The sequence below is a fragment of the Talaromyces rugulosus genome, chromosome II (genome assembly GCF_013368755.1).
Source record: "Talaromyces rugulosus chromosome II, complete sequence".
In the NCBI taxonomy this organism is placed as follows: Eukaryota; Fungi; Ascomycota; class Eurotiomycetes; order Eurotiales; family Trichocomaceae; genus Talaromyces; species Talaromyces rugulosus.
In genome coordinates, this window is record NC_049562.1 from 6,770,014 (window position 1) to 6,789,911 (window position 19,898).

At 46.0% G+C, this 19,898-nt stretch overlaps 7 protein-coding genes across 7 annotated transcripts; 2 read left to right on the plus strand and 5 right to left on the minus strand.

The window, feature by feature from the left end:
- Positions 1-1,889: 1,889 nt before the first annotated feature.
- On the minus strand, positions 1,890-2,363 carry TRUGW13939_04832 (uncharacterized protein; the record flags this gene model as incomplete). The annotated part of the gene is made up of 1 exon (XM_035487999.1): positions 1,890-2,363. The coding sequence occupies one exon, from the start codon at positions 2,361-2,363 to the stop codon at positions 1,890-1,892; it is 474 nt and encodes a 157-aa protein (XP_035343892.1).
- Positions 2,364-2,538: 175 nt separating this feature from the next.
- Positions 2,539-3,753, plus strand: TRUGW13939_04833 (uncharacterized protein; the record flags this gene model as incomplete). The annotated part of the gene is made up of 2 exons (XM_035488000.1): positions 2,539-2,893; positions 2,957-3,753. The coding sequence occupies 2 exons, from the start codon at positions 2,539-2,541 to the stop codon at positions 3,751-3,753; spliced, it is 1,152 nt and encodes a 383-aa protein (XP_035343893.1).
- A 2,667-nt stretch (positions 3,754-6,420) lies between these two features.
- TRUGW13939_04835 (uncharacterized protein) lies at positions 6,421-6,768 on the minus strand (the record flags this gene model as incomplete). The annotated part of the gene is made up of 2 exons (XM_035488001.1): positions 6,421-6,529; positions 6,578-6,768. The coding sequence occupies 2 exons, from the start codon at positions 6,766-6,768 to the stop codon at positions 6,421-6,423; spliced, it is 300 nt and encodes a 99-aa protein (XP_035343894.1).
- A 3,953-nt stretch (positions 6,769-10,721) lies between these two features.
- On the minus strand, positions 10,722-11,724 carry TRUGW13939_04836 (uncharacterized protein; the record flags this gene model as incomplete). Its single annotated transcript, XM_035488002.1, has 4 exons — positions 10,722-10,993; positions 11,040-11,162; positions 11,222-11,284; positions 11,334-11,724. 4 exons carry the CDS (start codon positions 11,722-11,724, stop codon positions 10,722-10,724), a joined length of 849 nt encoding a protein of 282 aa, XP_035343895.1.
- Positions 11,725-12,490: 766 nt separating this feature from the next.
- TRUGW13939_04837 (uncharacterized protein) lies at positions 12,491-15,918 on the plus strand (the record flags this gene model as incomplete). The annotated part of the gene is made up of 4 exons (XM_035488003.1): positions 12,491-12,731; positions 12,779-13,993; positions 14,393-14,721; positions 14,779-15,918. The coding sequence occupies 4 exons, from the start codon at positions 12,491-12,493 to the stop codon at positions 15,916-15,918; spliced, it is 2,925 nt and encodes a 974-aa protein (XP_035343896.1).
- Positions 15,919-17,247: 1,329 nt separating this feature from the next.
- On the minus strand, positions 17,248-17,925 carry TRUGW13939_04838 (uncharacterized protein; the record flags this gene model as incomplete). Its single annotated transcript, XM_035488004.1, has 1 exon — positions 17,248-17,925. One exon carries the CDS (start codon positions 17,923-17,925, stop codon positions 17,248-17,250), a length of 678 nt encoding a protein of 225 aa, XP_035343897.1.
- A 572-nt stretch (positions 17,926-18,497) lies between these two features.
- Positions 18,498-19,331, minus strand: TRUGW13939_04839 (uncharacterized protein; the record flags this gene model as incomplete). Its single annotated transcript, XM_035488005.1, has 1 exon — positions 18,498-19,331. One exon carries the CDS (start codon positions 19,329-19,331, stop codon positions 18,498-18,500), a length of 834 nt encoding a protein of 277 aa, XP_035343898.1.
- Positions 19,332-19,898: the final 567 nt, after the last annotated feature.

The following is a 19,898-nucleotide window of genomic DNA, read 5'->3' on the forward strand; positions in this document are numbered from 1 at the left end:
TGGCTGAGCGTTCACGATTCTTATGACAAAGATGAGAACGTTGTGTAAGGCAATCCTAGGATAAGTAGAGTACTATCGCAATGATAGGCTGCAAAGTATGTTGAAGAGTAATAGTAGTATACTATTTGCTTAAGAGAATAAAACACAATAAGCTAGATACATGATGGTAAATGAGTGTCCTTATATAGCTGATCCTAAACATAGCGAGCATAGTCGATGCTCTGTTGGCTATGTCGTTGACATATCCAAACATAGTCTGGCTATGTTTGGCTATGTTACCTGCATAGTCACGTGCCATGGTGCACTTCCACTGACATGGTGCATGCGCACCGCTGGGGTGCATCCGCACCGGGTGTACTCGCACAGGGTAGGTGGTTCTGCACTAAGTGTATTTGCACGGAAATGGTGCAGCCGCACCATTTAGGGTGTATGTCCACCTGGTGTGTCTTCACTAAACCAGTGCATCTGCACTGTCCAGATCACGTGAGTTCTCGTGTAGTCACTTCCGTCTTCGTTCCTACAATTAGCAAGTCTACTCCATAGGAGTTTCAGGCAGCTTGCTTATGTAAGTAGCGTCCGCTACTTATCGATTGGCTGAGCGTTCACGATTCTTATGACAATATCGAAGGATATAGTATCGCCCTACCGCTTAAGTAGCTTTAGTATTACTATCTAGGTTTTTAAGTACCTTATGGCTTTATCTTGATAGAAGAGTATATATTATATTATGAATTTTCGCTAGTATCTGATATTTAATGTTTTCTATGACTGAAAAGAATTTAAATAAAATACTATTATAATCGCATACTATCTACTTTAATAGCCTCTATCAGTCTAGAGACTAGACTGAGTGAAATGTCCTTTGAGCCTATTCTATTTTTTTAAAATACTGGACTGGTTAAAATAGCAGTTGATTAATAGAATCTATTGAATAATGGCAGAGAATTTTTAATAAAGTTATTACTATAGCTCCTTATTATAAATGTATGAAATTATTCTGGATTAAGATAAGAAGACACTGATCATGGTTCAAGTAAAAAAGGCTAAATGTTATTATTTTATAGAAAGGATAAGGGTAAGAGAAGAGAAAGGTATTATTAAATAAGAAATAATATAAAATGGTAACCTAAGATAAGTTAGTATACGTTGTGCCGGTGAGCGGGGCGCCGAAACCCGCGTCCGGCCAACCGCGGGCCGGCGCGGATCAAGAATTCCCCGATCGAGTTTAACGGCGGTCCGTGGCAGTACGCATATTCCCGCAAGCAGTTTAGCGGACCCGCTCGCCGCTTTAACGGCGGCGCCCCACCGGGCATCAGGTATATAAACCGCGAGTGCGTCCCCGAAAGCTCCAAGATCTTTTCCCCTCTGCATTTTCCTCGCCCGACTCGCAGAACCCGGCCGCACCGCTTGGATGCGCATCGGCGATTGCAGCCCCTGTCGCCTCCTTTTTGGCACCGGTCCAGGACGGTCCACCGCGCCCCGATGCGACCCATCCTCGTCGCTCGGACGGTCGACGCAACGCAAATGATGACGCAACGCTACGACCGCGATGGACGCCAGCCAGCACGCAAATAATGGATCTCCTGGGTTAGAAGAGAGAGAATGGGAGCCGAGTTGCTGGACATAGGTCGTCCGTCCATCGTACAGGCCTCGTTGCGTACACCTTTGTTCTCTCTCCGCTGCTGCTACTTCCCCCTTAATCGGCTCCGGCCCCCCGCTCTGTTAAGCCTGCTTCATCCGCATTAGTTCGCTCAGTTCCTGGACCAGCTGCGGGTCCCTGTGGATGGCTGGTCTTGTGATTCCGTGTCAGTGGCGTCGTACAAATAGCACAGGCTGCGTGATATTACGTGTCGAGCAGGATTTCTACAGCAGAAGCTGGACTTGTTGGTTCAATGTTTGACCCCAATTGGCTGGAGGTCGGCGAGGCGGTGGTATTTCTCGCTTGCAGCTGATGCTAATCTCTGAGCATCGCGGAGGCAATCGCATCCACCGACCGCAGTGCACCAATGGAGAAAATGCCGCAATGCCTTTGCCATGGCGCCTGCATTGGTGATGTTTCGGAGCGGAATGTGGTGATTGGGCGACGGTACAATATCCAATCGGACGGGCATGGATACGGGCAATCCGTGAAAGGAGGTGGTATCGGGGGGAGGAGAGAGGGGTGAAATGGGGCACGGCATGGCACTGCCTTGTTTTTTGAGGATGGGAAGAGGCGGGCGTGTCGAATCCTGCATCGAGCGAGTGGCCTCGCGCCATGTCTCAATTTTGAGACGAAAGTCACCTGGAAATCGGTTGGATGTCGGTTTGTCCGTATGCAGAGCCCTCGCCACCCTCGGCGTTTTTTGCTCGGAGTTGGCAGTCATACAGGTCTATTAGATGTGAGAGGGTTGGGAAGGAAAAAAGAACGCAGGGTTTTGCATTGTTAGCATCTGGCGACGAGTATATAAATGAGGAGATTCCCAGAGCAAAGACGCATCAAATCCCGTCTACCCATCAATCCCAGCCCTTCCTTCTGTCCTACTATTTTTCTGCGTTGCCATGGCTATTACCCTGGAAAACATCAAGTTCTACCCTCCTTCCCTTCCTGTACGCCCAACACGAAAATGCCCTGCAAATCGTCCATCTCCTCTCTATTATCACAGCCCAAATCGAACCAATATTTCTATCCCAACACCGCAACCTTGGTCCCTTCCTCCCCGTCCACCAGTGACTATCCCTCCAAGCACGACCTCCCAGCCAGGGAATACCCCCTGTCCCTTAAGCAGCCCTGTGTACCTGAATGACTTCGATCGGGCCATACAAGATTTTCCGCAAGAGTCTGCAGGCGTTTTCACTCAAGTGGAAGCTCGAAAGGACGAAGAGAAAGAAGATCCACTGGTACCTGATGGCCAGGGTAAGTTTTTAATGAGAACGAGGTCAGGGACTTAGCTAATGGAAAACGTCGGGGGGTGTGAAGTCAACGGCGGCAATCTGCCATGCGGCACACCGTCTAGCGAACAGGATCCAAGCAGCCTGACAACGAGCTCCACATCACCTACAACCGACAATACCCTCGCTCGATCACCAAATGCTGATCTCGTACAACCTCAACACCAAAATCACGAGATCTCTGAGGTCCGGACAGGCAATATCGAGCCAATGTCTCCTACACGTCCTATAACACCATCTGTATCTTCGGAAGACCTAGTCACAACATTTGTCTCGACCGACCTCCGCCTGAATGACGCAAGTCCGCAATTCCCAACACCTGGCCCGATTTCTACACGTGAAGGCAAGGCTGAAAGACACGAGAATAGTCACACTAGCGTTATCCTGGATAGTCAGGATGTAGAAGAGTCTAGTGTGCAAAGTGTCCCACACAATGAAGAAGCCCACCAGCAAGACACTTCTACAGTCTCAGAGCAGGATACAACCTGCCAACCTGACGCATCAGCAACTGTGCAAGGTAATGAGCCAACAAGTGTCTCGAGCTTGCCTTCTATCGCAGTGGTCATGCCTGTTTCGTCTCGTTCTCCCACCACATGGTCCAAACGTACACTCTCAAGCAAGCAGTGTGACCTCGAACCCCTTCTACGCGAAGATGACTATGATTTGATCTCATCAGACGACGAGGATGATGCGGACTATATTGACGACGACGACATACCAGAGGCGGACCAACGACCGCCGGCCTCTAAACGACGCAAAATCAGCGCGAGAGCACGCTCGTCACCAATTTCGAGAGAAACGCGATTGTCAAAAAATCTTTGCTGAAGTAAGCCAGTGCAACAGGATCTGGGACAGGCCACCAAGCAACACCAAACTAGCCCCGCGCAGAGCGAGGATGTCTACTGTTTTACGGGGCTTCTTTCCTATCTCTCTAGAATGCCAATCGAAGATCGATTACAATTTGTGTCTTGGCTTTGTGAAGGAGCACTCACGCAAATCATGTCTGATCCTAGCCTTGCGTTATCATCAACTCCAGCAAGCATAGCTGAGAGGAGTCTTATAAGTGGCTGGTCCTCATCTAAACCTAGAGAAAACAAACCGTGGAAACCAGAAGAGAAAGCTCTTCTGAGACAACTGAAAAAAGAAGAACAGTTATCTTGGTCTGCTATAGAGAGGCGCTTTGAGGAGAAGTTCCCAGAGAGAAGTATTGGAGCTATCAAAGTATATTGGAGTACGAAACTAAAGGACGAATACTAAGTGTGATCATTCATGCTATTATCCAGATGGCTTGTAATTGTTCTTTGATTGTCAAGAAATAATTTAGTATAGTTATTTACCATTTGTTTCACTTGTCCATGGCGAGCGACTTTACCTCTGCTGCACCGACACACGGTTGCAACATTGACAGGCGCTAGCAACATCGACAGGCACTAGCAGCATCGTAGCCCTTGCCAAGACTATGTCGTAACCGCACCAGGCCAATGTCGTTGGGTCTACCACACATCAGTTCACGTAATACATCAGCTGTATCAGGCTGTCGGATTTGTAGACGTGCAGAAAAGAAAGCGTTGTATGGCCTGCTGCTCAAATAGGATATTTCAGCTTCCTTCGGCGGGGTGCTACCATGCTTCAACTCCAATGTCTAGCTATACCGAGTCCTTGTAATGTACCTTAAGCACATGCCTGATGCTACGTACTTGAACATGTTTGCTACGACAACAATTGAGCAAGTGATTTTTGAGTCAAGTTGGACCGGTTAGATTCTCAACAGCAAATTATGAATTAGGCAAGAACGACCATCATCCTAGATTATTTACATTGGCCCTCCAGTACTGATTTTCTTCTTCAACTTGGAAACCAATCTTGGAACCACGGGTGCTCCAATGCCTGATGCGCTGTGAGTCGCTTAGTCGGGTCCAGGTTTGTGAGCCGCTGAATAAGATCTATAAATGTTGGATCAACACCACCCGACCACTCATTAAATGGTTTGTATGGGATGTGTTCCTCGGATCTTTCGTCCCATAACATCCGCAGGACCTGGCAACTAATCTCATCGTCGGCAATGTGCTTTAAGAGACCATTAACCCCATCAGTGTCTCCAAAATACGAAACTTGGCGTTGTAGACGGATAAAAGCAGGCAGTGCACCTTGGGCTTGGTGTTTTCTGAAATCCTCGTCCGGTCCAAGGATAACACACTCGAATATCGCGTATATACACTAAACCGGCTTGTTAACAATGATCTCTGCAGTATATTCAAAGGACTTACGACAATCCCAAAAGAAAACATGTCTGTTGGTTTACTAAGCTCGCCCTTGAAGTGTGCCTCTGGACTCCGCCAATTTTCATTTCCAGCAAGCATTCCTTTAATACATCTACCTTTGGGGAGGTAGGCGGCATTTTCAAGGTCAATGATCTGAACCCTTTCGACAATAGTATCTTCACCATTGTGTTGACATTCAACCATGATATTATCTGGTTTAATATCTAAGGTTATTTAGTACTCCCATGGATCGAACTGTAGTTTAACAATAAGTACCAAGATGAACAACGTGTCGATCATGCAATTCAGCAATGCCTAGCAGACTAGCTTTGAGAATCTGTTTTCGTGCTCGTAGTGAGATGTCCTTCTTGACAAGGTCGAGGAAGTTGTCCGTCAAATATTTGTACACAAATATCCGCCGCCCAGGAATAGAGTCCGACGGTAATCGTATGTACGGACTCTCATGTAAATTGGGCCATATTTTCTCACAAAAGTTGTCGAAGATGTCTCTAGGTATATCCTTCAAAACAAATTGATTTTGCCCGGATCTATAAAGTAGCAGTTAGTAGGCCGAATTAATACCGTTCTCGGGGAGCGTCAGACGTTGCCAACCAGACGCGACCCATGTGAGGCCTTTCTTGAAGTAGTGCTTTGAACCGATAAGGAGTCCCTGAGGCTCCAATGTACTCGTTAGATGTAGATGACATTTTTGCAATGGTTCTCCTAAAAATAGACTTATATATGCGAAAATGCAAGGAGTTAATCAAAATGTGACGAAGTGAAGCCATTTTATTGATGTTGGAATCAGTCATGCAGAGCAGCAAGCTGAGGCTTCCGGGTTGGCCCCAGCGAGGAGTGATTTACTAACCCGGTTCGGAATAGATCAATTGAGCCGTGGAAATGGCCAATCAACGTATCTTATCTATACTAATCGGGACTAGCCTATTTGCCTATAATCAGGACGGTTCTAACGAATCATGTCTCGATATGACCCTGACCAACACTTCAAGAGCGACAGGACGAAGTCGTCACGGGATTTTCCATGACTGCTGAATTGGTTGAGAACTTGGACGTGCTTTCGACCCTATTTGGAAAATTTGGCCTAAGGTAAAGGAGTAATGAACAGATTAATATTGGACACTCTAGCTATATTTTATAGCAACTATAAGACCCGCGTTCTTCTGAAGGCGCTGCCATCCAAACCCACAGCGGGTAGTGTTGTGCCTCACACTTATTTATAGTAGTGTTTCGACGCAATAACGTTCTCGTCCTTGTCGAGTTCGAGTGCTGAATAGTGTTTCGCAGCATCGTTCTGGCTTGGATGCTCCGCCTCCCTTCGGCTGTGTAAGTGAAATTCAAGATACGCATCTCTGACAGAAACAACTCACTTCATCGCAACTTTTACTGTATTAGGGTTCAAAGTATCCTTGTACTTTTCTGCAACTTCGGCGAATTCGCTTTTGGTATTCTGAGCAACGAATGGTCGGTCCCACGTGTCTGTCTTGCTCACATATGCGATGGCAATCTCTTTTCCCGTCGAGGTCGTCACATTCTTAATGAACTGGCTGGCTCTGTACATCTTGAAAGCCGAGGAGGAATATATGTAGATATCGAGTGCAGAATATAGAATTGATTTTGTAAAATGATTGAAGATCTTGGGTGAGGTAGCATAAAGGCGGAAATACAGCTACTATTTATACTTAACGATACCGCACAGAAATGCAATTTAAAAGACTGCAGCGTGGACCTTGAGTATCACACGAGTACATCGACTTGTTGAGATTCTATAATTGGTTTCTAATGGCCGCACGCGAGGTGGAATTAATTTGCAGTGTGGTGTGAGCCACCGAATTCATAGCGAAATTCTGAAACATGCTCAACAAATAAGAAGTATCACACTGGTGGAAGTTATCACTAATGCAGAAGGATACATGAGCTCAGGACATCTCATCGAATCATAGACTTGGTGGTGAGAGCAGGTGTGATTTCCATCAACTTAGACGCCAACGTCCATATTATCTGATCACTGAACGCTAACAATTTAAGAGATGTAAGACTGAAACAGGAAGCTGCATGTTTATGGTTACTGGTGCATGGAAGCAGCTTGATTTGCTAACTTCGCGCCAATCCAGCAGGACGCTAACGTACCGCCGCGACAACGCGCGCGCGAAGATGCATCAACCAATCAACAGGTTCACAACTGCTCAGCCTAAGGGAAGAATCTAACCTGGGACGTGATCGAGGACAAGTTTGCGGGAAAGTTCTCCCGTCGTAGTAAATCATGTTTACAGGCGCATTGTAGTCAAAAGCTGAAACCAAAGCAGTAGGCCCTTGACTCTGGCTTGGACCAGATACTTGAGTTGTAGCCCATTTTCGAAACTTGACACACCATCGCCAGATCCTAAGATCGTCCACAACACTAAAAAAAAAAGAATATACCGTTCTCACAAGAGGAGCGGGGACTCTTGAAACGACTGAAGGAAGAAGATAGATTGCCATGGAAGCAGATCAAGAAACACTTCCCAGGGCGAACAATGGGTACTCTCTAGGTTCAATACAGCAAAAAGCTCAAGGGTCGAGATCCAGCGTCACCGGTTCCGAGTGAAGATAAGGATTCGCATGACGAGTCTTCGCAGCCCACCAAGTCAGACGGGAGAAGCTGCACAAAGTACTAAACCTAGCATGGATAGAATCGGCGGATGAGTGATGAGTCTCCACCCGGAGGACTAGCTTTGTTGACTGCTCCTTCATGTAATATAAATAATTTGATAAGGATCAATACGTACGTGGGCCCGTGTCGATGCTAGTTCAGCAGGGATCCCGGCGCTTAACACACTCAGCAAACTCACTCTGCCTGATCCCTTTTCTATCACTCCAAGTGGCTTCATTAGCTCATAGGAATTACTTGGACTGCAGGCAAACATTCCGAGATTGCTGCCTAGCGCCAATCTAACAGGACGCTTAGACAGTAATGAAAGGCTGCGGCAACGCGCGCGCGAAGATGCATTAACCTATCAACCGGCTCATAACTATTGTTCTCAACCTGTCTCCTAGACTTGTAGGATTGAGTAGCCCATGGCAGAGGTTTAATATAGATGGTGATTGGACGCATTCTTGGCTAGGTAGGTATGGCGCTAGCTGAGGGATCCGTTTTGAGTGGCTTATTGGCGAGCGACTTAATCCAGGCATAGGGCCTAGTGGGGCTAAACTGTCCGGGTCACGTCATGAGTTGATTGTTCACATGATTAGAGTGTTCCAACATTCGTCCTTCTGATTCAATGTCACTGAATGGCTCTCGATCTTCGTATTAATATGTTTGCTCGTCAAGTGCGATAATAGCCTGAGGTGACTTGTGGCACAGTGCACGAGCCTTATGTGCTAGAGCTTAGCTCGTGTATGAGATTGTAAAAGCCCTATATCTGGCTGGGCTTTAAGGTAAAATCATTGCCATTAATAATAAGTGTGAAGTCTGTAGAAATAGTAAATAATCCGCTAGACTAATAGATGTGACGTGGTTGCAGTGGGCTGAAGGCTGCTTTGCAATGTCAAGTTCAGGCCTAGGAATACATCTCAGGTTTTATGCCTCCGTTTCAAACCCTCTCTTCTAACGTCCAACCAAGTTGACCTGGGAAGCTTGTTGAGTCATTACATCGCACCTTTGCATGTCTACCACAGTCTGCGAAGTTTCCGATTCATTCTGAAAAAACATAAAATTATGCAAAGGATACATGTCTTGAAGAACAGCTCGGATGGAACATAGAGATGCCAGCCTATTCCGGAAATTATGGCATATTTTTCTTGTCAATATCCTCTCTTAGACACATCAGATTGCTGTTTGACCACCGGCTGAGCGTGGCAAATATACCCAGTTGCGAGAATAACGAGTACCTGTCGCAAAAATTAGTCAGGCCAACTCCAGTTGAATGATGAGATCCTATAAGCGCATTACCTGATTCAGGGTTGCCCAGGTTGATATATGAATTATACCAAATACCGAAAATATAGAGGCACATAGTGTCACACCTAAAAAGTCCAATGCCCTTCGGACCAATACCACTTGCGACGGTCCATCTGGTGGAGTTCGTCGCGAAATTGAATAGCAAATAGTTGCAAGGAATAAGTAATCGAGAGCAAAGGCAATAGTGAGCAACTTATACAGCCACGAATGCAGCAGAGGAATAAGTAGCAACAGAAATATCTTCATTACAGAAGAGAAACTGCCATATAGTAAGCAAAGCAGCTTTGTACCGTTCCCAGATAGTAAGCGTCGAAATAAAATGATCTATATTGTTAGCTTTCATACAATCACTACAGCATAAGACTCACCTCAAATACACTAGGAAAGATTGTAGACAAACCCAATGGCACGTGAAATATTGGTAGAGAAAGATCGCCAGATTCGAACTTGGTATCTCTACTGGCAAATACTAATACGGAAACGCTTGCAACTAGGCAAAGCATTGAGAGGACAAAATTCCAGCTCCAGCACAAGCCTTTAGTGCAAAGGAAGGAGATGGTTTTCATGAGACTCAATATAACAATAGGAATAGAAAGAGAGACATTCAAAGTGTATGTTGCTTGGTTGTCCATTTTTCAGAATTGTATTGTGTACATAATTCGATGTATTTTTTTTGGGAATTCGGCTGCAGGCGTCCTGGATATCTTATACTTGGGTCTCGTCCACATTGTGCGTGAAGTGCAGCAACTTCTTCATCATTCAGTCCCACCACTAGTCTATATCACACAATTTATCTTCTTTCGATCCTGTACAGTTCGATCTTGTTCGACTTCTATACACTTGTATTATTGGTCAACTTCTCGATATGGTACTACAAATTCATTTTGAAATTAGAGCTTTCACGTATTCAACGTGGTTATGGACCTGTTTCTTCCGTGAGCTGTTCCGCCAAATATTCCACCAGAAGTTCCGTTAAAACTTCCACTAAAACTTTCACTAAAACTTCCACTAAAACTTCCGCCAAATAGTCGGACGATGACACCTCGGCGGATTTTGCCCCACCACCTTTCGTGGGTTGGGGTGAGGGGAGTGTGGTCGTTGGGCAACAAATTTTTTTGGGCTTCATTATGTTGGTTGATATACTGAACTGCCCGACAATATTCTGATACAGTTCTTCACAGCTCCGAAGTGTTATCGACAGAACCGGTCCGAGACTTGCGACTGAAACCTGGGAGTTTTCCCAACCATTTCGCCTTCACTATTTCGCGGGCCGTATCCTGGCATGGGCGCGATTTGTCTTCTATGATAATGACAAGCAAAGTCGGTGACATCTATTTACGTATTGATTACCAAATAGCTAACGACAGAAATGGAAGTACAGGTTGGACAAAACGCTCTCGCAGGGAAAGAGGAATATATACGCGGCCACATTTTCGAAGCAGAGGACGAGGACAGATTCATAACCGGCAGAGGAACCTTGATAATGGTCATCGATCCAAATGACGACAGCAATACAAAACCATACAGAGATATCAAGGAAGACACAACATTTCCGGTCCCCGCTGGATGCCGCGTTAAAGTGCTAGATGTCCTAGTAAAGATGACCAAGTAGGCTGTAATTTCAACACGTCCAACAGCGCCAGTCCTGCACTTTGTCCCACCCACAATGTGATTGATATGTCTTCATTAACATCTTCGGGGATCATCGTCGTGAGGCAATCCGTTGTTAACTCCCCTGCTTCTCGCTCTGTCTTCCACTGGCGGCTGGTTTGGACAGCGTCAATGATAAGGTCCCTCAGATATGGTATGTGGTCGGCCGGTGATTTAGAATACATAAATTGAATCTCTAGTTTGGTTAGTTGTGCAGAATGACGTTCTGATATCTTACTTACGCCTCCCAGTGTTTGCGTTACGAGTGTGATCGATCCCCTCTGCTTGATCTTTTGCTAGCATCGCTGGCAGTTCTTGATTGAATGGCAGTCTTTGATTTCTTTGCTCTTCAGTGCTATCTTCAACTGTATATAATTATTAGCCGAGTGACATGCATAATACTGCTCAGGAAAGGCATATTTACCACCTGCTACGCATCGGGTTTCAGAGGATATTTCGCTATTAGCATTTGCCAATATGGCTAGCTCTAGTGCAAATTAGATTTTCATGTCTTCCATAGGATTGGATATGTATACCATCAATAGACTGAGGCACCTTGTAGTCAATAGCGAGAGACCGAAAAATAGTATCGCGAAGCTGATGGTTCCCCTCCATAAGTCCAATCAGTCTTATTCGTTCGCCCTTCTTCATATCTACAACTCTAGACTGTCCAAGAGCCACTGCAGACAAGAATACCAAATGAGGAATCTTCTTTGCAAGCAGAGAATAGAGGAAAGTTCTATATTTCTTCCGTTTTGATGTAGTCTGAACGAATATAAGGATCTCGACAGCTTCATCGACGCGGCGCTTCTCTGCGTCACTCAGATGGCGAACAAATTTGACGTCGTTGGCACACTTAACGAGTATTCCCAAAGCAACATCTGCTTGGAGAGGTCTAGACCTCGCATTCCGTTGTGAGGGATCCATTTTTGAGACTCGGAAGAAAGAGGGGAATATTTTGTGGGAATTTTTGAGGGAGAAGTCGAAATGTTGGAAATCTTGACGGAGAAGTAGCGGGGGAAATTGACGGAAAAACTGACGGAAGGGTATGACGTGTTCAAATATGACCCAATCGCACCTAGCATTATTTCCCCACAGCGAAGGAGAGAGGCCAACCAATCAATCTGTCCTATGTACATGATGATATAGAGGACATCCGATTAGCTCTATGGCTGCCATTAAATTCTAGAAGTTACATATTGTGTAGAGATCCTGCGTTATATTCACTGCTGCACTGCTTAAACGATATGAAGAGATGGTGAATCGCATTGGGATACAAGAGCTAACACTGAAGGCAGCATTGGTCTAGACATCTCGATCCTAATAATTGCTTCTTTCTCGTCAATATCAACCATTGGAGATAGGCTGATCGATGGGCCAATTGCGAGACTTTGATCGTACATCTCTAGCACAATTTCATGTAGGTTAATGCAAGACTGCGGCACAAGCGGACTTTCGAATAATATGAGGTTACATGTAGATGTTCCTTAACTGTATTAGTACGTCTACCAAAGCAGGGGCCGCAGCGCATTGATAGGAATTGGCTGCCCTGTTTGCCATATGGATGTGGATGACGCCGTGTATAAATAGAGGCATGTTTCCGCTGGTTATCTGCCTGGTCAGATATCAGATCCCTTTCATCTTTCCTGAAAAGCGAATACACACTCAACTCCAACGTTATACATCTCTCATAATGGACCCTACCAGTGTTGCTTCCGATGTTGCTGCCCATGTTGCTGCCAATGTTGCTGCCATGCCAGTCTCTATCCTCGATGTCTTCTTCCCTGGCTTCACCAGTATCCTTTCCATGGCGCATGGACTGTCGGCGGGGAAGCTGAACAGCAATGTCCGCTTGCTTCTCTTCGGTGGCTTTCTCATCTTTCTAGCGAAATATATCTATGGATATATCAACGACCTGGTGAACAGCCACTTCAGTTCGTGACACTCTCCTTTTTCTTAGTCCTATGCTAACGATGCCAAGCGTCCACAATCAATGTTTCGTATTATAACGAAGCATTCGATATGCTCATTAATTGGATATCTGAACAACCATTCGCTCAGAATACTCGAACGACTTTGGTCAGTGTTGGTGCGAAGCACCGACGAGGATTATTCGATAATGCCAACGGAGATAAGAAGTCCTTATCGTTCACACCGTGGAATACGTCGATTATCTTCATGTACAAGGGCCATCTCATCCGGTTCCGCCGTGCCCCGAAGGATGGCCGCTCAGGCGAAGAAGAAATTGTCGTCTCCTGTTATGGTCGATCTCCAAGGATCGTGAAGGAGCTCTTCGAGGAGTGCCGAACCGAATATCTCAAGCAAATTGAAAAGAAGACCACAGTGTTTGACCATCAGGGAGGAGAATGGAGAAAAACCATGTCGAGAGAAATCCGCCCTTTATCAACCATCCTCATGGACGAGAAAAAAAAGCAAAAAGTGTTGAACGATGTGGAGAGCTTTTTGGACCCAGCAGCCCGAGGCTGGTATGCGCGGCGAGGCATACCCTACCGCAGAGGGTTTCTCTTGTATGGACCCCCCGGGACTGGGAAATCTAGCTTTAGTTTATCCATTGCGGGACAGTTTGACTTGGATATATATATTCTCAACCTTTCTGCTGTTGATGATAGTGGCCTGAGCAGTCTATTCTCTGAACTCCCGTCCCGTTGTGTTGTGCTGCTAGAGGATGTTGATGCTGCTGGCACAACGCGAACCGAACAAACCGCCGAAAAAACCACCGATCAGGTAGCCGCTACATCTAAAGGACTGACACTCTCCGGTTTATTGAATGCAATAGACGGCGTCTCTTCGCAAGAAGGCCGGGTGTTGATAATGACTACCAATCACATTGAACACCTGGATGCGGCACTGATCCGACCTGGGCGTGTGGACAGAAAAGTTTTGTTCCAACTTACTGATAAGGACATGAACGCTAGGCTCTTCTGCATCATATTCAAACAGTCAGCGGAAGATCAGCACTCGCCGAAAGGAGATATTGATGAAGAAACTGTTGGACAACTTGCAATTGAGTTTGCCGGAAAGATACCGGAACGTGTATTCAGTCCGGCAGAAGTTCTATCTTATCTCCTGGAGAACAAGTTGTCGCCTACCAAGGCTGTCGCCAATGTGGAGAGATGGGTGAAAGACAATGAGAATGAAGACGGTGAAAGTCTGAGAAGAGAGTTGTCGTGGGCGAGTGATTCGGCGTAGGAGGAGATTGTGGCTTGACGAGTGGCTTAAGGATGACTAATCCAGTTGAGTGGCTTGTGTCTGTGGCTTAGCATATTGTGGCTGGACAATAAATAGTTGAGTTTGTAACGGTCGATAACACACTCCCTTGAATTTGATACGTTTATTATTCCAAGCCCAGCCTGAGTAATGTAGGCATATGGGTTGTAGGGTGCAGGAGCAGACGATTGTCGATGGTTGATTATCAATTGCCCACGCTGAATACGCTAACGTTTTAAACCTGCTGCCGCCTGGCTTGTAAACGCTCACATCACCCCTCCAATTGAAACATCAGCATAAATGCACATGCTCGCCCACGATTTCACCCTCCCCGAAAAATCATTTGTCCATTGATTTCGCGATCAAGGCCGCCCGATGCATACCCAACAACCAGTGAATCCTCGCAAACGACAACATTCAGATCAACACTCCCTCGCGGCATCACCCAAACGGGCTGACAAGAAGCTGAAAGTCGACCATCCCAGCGGCTCTCAACCCCCGGCAGCGTTTTGGGATAATTTATCGGAAGTCTGGTTGACTCATAACGCACTGCGGGAGTTCGATCTGAGGAACAAACAAACCACGACAAACGGTTTCGAACAATCCCAACCATTGCGGCCTGTTACCCGCAGCATCCTGCGAAACATTCAAGAAGTTGCCAAGGAGGGTGGCCTGGATTTATCAGAATTGAGAGGTGTAAGACGAGTGGATTTGGATAAATTTGTCTTGGAAAGCACTAACTGGTTACTGTAGTATCCCGAGCCTGAAATGAATTCCCGCCGATCGAAATACCGAGTCCAGAAGCAGAGTCTAAGCGCCTCTAGAAGTGCTTCGCGAGGTTCGAGTGCTTCGCGGAGCACCAAACCGTCGACTACCAAAAGCAGTGGACCGTATGACCGTGACTTCCAGCAACATCTCATTGACCACGGTATCTATCCTCACGCATACGAATATCCCGATGGGCGGATACCACCGAAACCTACGAACTGGAGTGATATCAAAGAACGACTAGCGCGTCAACGATCCTCGCTTTCTCCTTCAAAATTCACCGACGAAATGCACGAAAAATTTGTTCGCGCTGATGCTCATGCTTTTAAAGAAAAGCAAATTACAGAATCGGTGATCTCGGTGATCGAGGGTGACAATGGAGACGCTCGATGCGTTGCAGGCGGAATCCCATTTCGAAACCTCGACCATCTCACAGACGGGACATTAGTTCCAGGAAATCCTGATCGTTATTATGGGGCACGCCCTGAGCAACTTGACCGCCGAATACGAAGTGAGCTTGATGATCAAATAGTTCCATCCACGCAACACGATCTCCCAGTCGCACCAAATTTCTTCCTGGCAGCGAAAGGCCCCGATGGTTCAGCATCGGTAGCCAGAAGGCAAGCAAGTTATGACGGTGCGTTAGGAGCAAGGGGAATGCGTTCGCTTCAGGAGTATGGCAAGGATGAACCAGGATTTGACAATAATGCTTATACCCTTACGTCGATCTATCACAATGGTCAGCTCCAAATGTTCACCAGTCATCCTTCGAAATCGGCTACCTTAGATCGGCCAGAGTACCTTATGACTCAGCTCAATACTTGGGGAATGACTGGTAATATTGAGACTTTCCGAGAAGGTGCAACCTGGTATCGGAATGGCAGAGACTGGGCAAAGGAACAACGAGATGAAGCGATCAAAAGAGCAAACGAACGAGCTACCAACAGCCCAGGTGTATCTTCGACTCTTAATACGAGCTTCGGTACGGTATGTGAGATATCGAGCAATGATTCAGCGGCATCTATTACTGAGCAATCATACTTCTCATTTAATGCAACTGACACTCCCGAAGAGTCGTTACGATCAGACTCTCCCAAACGATCCCAGAGGAAGCATAATGACTGATAGACTGATCATACGACAGCAGCAGGGGATAGACAAACCGTGGCATCCCTATATACACAATGAAAAAGAAATATTCTAATCTCGACTAGGTATGTTCTGGCGGGCTTTCACTAGCCTGGATGTCTAATAGAATAGACCCTTTCAAGACGCTCAAACAGACTTATAGTATTGATAAGCATCTCTAGCTTTGTTTATCTCTTTAAGTTGCATGTAATTCTTGGGACTCGCTTTCATATAAAAAATAATGGGAGTGTAGTGTTCCTCAGGCCGGCAAATGCGGGATGCCGTCAAGGCGCGGCCCAGGAGTGTTTTACCATAGCTTGCCCCACATGCGGCCTAACTTACCTAGTACTTAAGAAGTTAGGTAGTCAGCAGCAGAGCTTCCGAGGTGGTCGACTTTTTCTTGATCCCTCAAGGCAAACGTTGTCACTGTATCCGACATTGGTACCCATACACAAAGGCAGACAATCATCGAGTATCACAGCTCAGTCCAAGCCTTTCTTTCTCGACCCTTGTACACGAATAAATTTGTCGCCCTTTCCAAACAATCCTGGGCTTTTTCCTCCTGGCAACTCACCACATGGTTTATTCCCCACCTTGCTCGACCAGCAGCTACGAGACCATGCTACAAACTCTAGGACCGCTCGACTACGGGTGCACGGATTGGCGGATCAGTAGCCAAAAAGCCGCTGATCTGTACAGTTCTGGTACCAGGCTTTGGACAAAAAAGGATCTCGAAGACATAGAACAACAATTGCGCCAATCCTATACGAGGCCGCTCTCTGCCTGAGGCTTCTATCGGGCTCTGAGTTGATTCCTACCCTTGGGGATAGCCTCCGCTGTCATACTTCATTATTTCGATCTGGGCTGATGTGTTCAATACTGTATAAGCAACATTGTTTCTCTATAAATACGTTAGGAACAGGCTCCGCATTGAGGCCATTAATACTCATCAATCATATTTTGGTTATCATCCCTGTTATTTGAGTCAGCAATACGAATGCTTTAAAGCATATTTTATTTTATATCGTCATCACCCTCATCATTTTTGTTTTGAGTCAGCAAAGCACAAATGCTTTAAAGCAGATGCATCACTGTTGTTCGCTGGAGATCTGGTCATTTGGTCCTTTATTTCCACATAAATCTAAGTTTCGTCCGGAAATTTTCTGCCAGGCCGATTGAAGACCTCAGAAGACAATCAATCTGGTCGTGCACACCCAGCGAGTAGAGATTTAGGAAGTGGGGTTCCATATCCATATCCCGTCTCTTGCGCCAGTCACACTTCGGGGTATGCAGATCCCTCGATGACCGCCTAGTCGACGTGCTAATCTAATCATCCTCTCGAAATGCGTTCACACAGAGATCGTGGTCAAAAACGACTTCCTTTCGCATGATACACCACTTCAGTTCGTCCTCCGTTCTCCATCCACCAATGCCAGGGATTCCATTATCCCTTGCCCGACCAATGCAGCTCCTACAGTATTCTTCGCTACTCTTGCCATGCTTTGCGTCAGGGCAATAGAATGAGTTCCGCTGTTGTGTTATGGGGACGATCGTAATCTCCATATTGCTGCTTGTCTCAATATTAACAAAGTGATCCTCTAACATAGATGTGCGACCATCGGGCCAACTCCTGGTGTGTTTTTGATAAGATCCACGATCTTGAGTCTCGGTAGCCGTGTAATGGATCTTGACAGCGTCTAGATATTTTCGCTCGCATAACCACTTTTGTAGCCTGTTAATGGCGAAATATTTCGATTCCTCGAGTAGAGCTTGGTACAGTGGGAAATCGTGACCCGCCAGCCTATCATAGAAAACCGGAAGAACTCCAGTACGGAGATACTGAAGGATGTGTTCAAAGATTTTGGCGTCACTTTCAATGAAGTATGAGCCATGTTTGTCGCCCCATTTTCCAGAAAAAAGATTGTTGAAGTATAAGCTCTGGCCTAGCCATCCCTCAGGGTCCGTAATATAGGTACGTTGGGAAGTTTTGATTGTGACGTACATGGCCTGTACTTTAATGTGTCAAGGAAATACTAGAATCTGCAGGCAAGAGCCCTTGTCGCTAAGCGAAGTCAATAAACCCATGTATTGGAATTACCAGTTGAAAGCTTCATACCCACTTTGACAACGAAAACTGTTTCTGGAGAGAATTGGCGAGCTTGTGCTAGTTGGAGAGCATTGCTCAGAGACATAGAAGGTGAAGGTGCGGGTTCGGGGGCTAGTTAGGGGTTTCTCCCAAACGGTCTCAGGGGAAACAGGATGACTGATTGACTGGTCATACCGCAGCAGCCACAGTGGATGGACAAAACCGTGGCTGCCATAGGAGATAACATTCCACACGGGGTAGCAGTCCACAGGGAGCAGCAGATGGTGATGTTGAGGTATGTGCACTGTTGTTATTTTTGGAGGGGCAGGGCTGCTCATACATATATATACACATTCCTGAATCACCAGCCACACGCACAGCCACCGGGATATTCAACAGTTGCAACATTGTAATATTAGCGTTCTTTCAATATCAGTCTTAATAGGATTCATGAGGTGCAGCTGTCCAGTCCGGGATGACTCGAAAAGTATTAGAGTTTCGCTTGCGCCTTCGTATCAATCATTCTATGAGGAATATATGTACCGAGGTAAGAATTTCCACCACGATCTATATACTCAAGCCGATATGACGTGCTGGGATTCATGGACTCGCAGAACGTATAATAATCATTTAGGCTTTCAATAGCAAGCTCCTGATATTCCTCAGCATGATACGTAATTAGCGTACCGTCATCGTCATGGTCATCCTCTATCAGTACGACAATTCGCAGAGCAGGCAGAATCGATAGGGCTGAGGCAGAAGATGGGTCCCAATCCCAGGCCCCCCATTCTGTTTCTTCAACAAGAAGAATCCTGAGTAGATTAATAAAAGCCTGGTAGGAAGCTTGTAGCTCCTTGAGGCGTTCAGTGTCGCTCGAGATATCGCCACTTAACCAGAGAAGATCTTGACGGGGATTGAAGTAGAAAGTGCATTCTGGCAAATCTGGATGTTGGACCAAGGCATATGTTTTCAGTGTATGTATGCGGGATTCTTGACATATTTGGAGAGCGATTGGAAATGGGCATTCCTCTAATGGTGACGGTCTCTCCAAGGGTCTCGAACTGAAATCCGCCCGTAGGATCGTATCGAGAGAGCTAACAGGACGAAATATTGTAAAATCATAGCATTCATCGTTATCGTCATCAAATTTTGCCTGACTTGCAGCTTCGACAACCTGTGCTGCAGGCCATGTATGTTCCCAGATCATCAATCGAACTTCCGGGGGAAGAGATTTGAAGTTAGTCTTTGGATGACTTTCCGGGACTTCTAATCTTGGGCGTTTGCGAACGGGTTCATCTTGTTCTGAGAGTGCCATTCCTAACATTTCGTTTGTGTATGAGGTCAGCAACGGAAAATAATAATCGCAATTAAATTTTTTCCCGTCGCTTAACTATCTCATTTTCTTTGAAGCTCAGCCGGACGGCGTAAACAGGAAAATATGCAAGGTAGTCGGGGTCTTAGACGGAGCTAGGAGAGAGCAAATACTTGAGTGAAGTTCGGCGGGGAGAACCGGTTTTATAGATCAGACCCAATGCAGGTCACATGATCACCCGTTACTGCCGCCTTGCCGCATGAGGAAGAGAGCACAAGTCAGACACGATGAATATATTCTATTACTGTACTGATGTGGCAATGATGTTGCTCGCACCCACTGGCACGTGCCTCAACTTCGATTCGTCGTAGTTCTGGGGACATGAAATAGTCGATAGTAGTATTGGTGATACTGTATGCCTAGATGTGGAAAGGGAATATGTATTTAGCTTTATTAGAGCTAGTCCTTGGTGAGAAACGACCCGGAATATGCATGTGCATCTTAAATACAGGAAAACATTCCCAGGACAAGGTTCTCAGGACAGATTCTGTCTCAGGAAGGACAATATCTTGGGTTTGG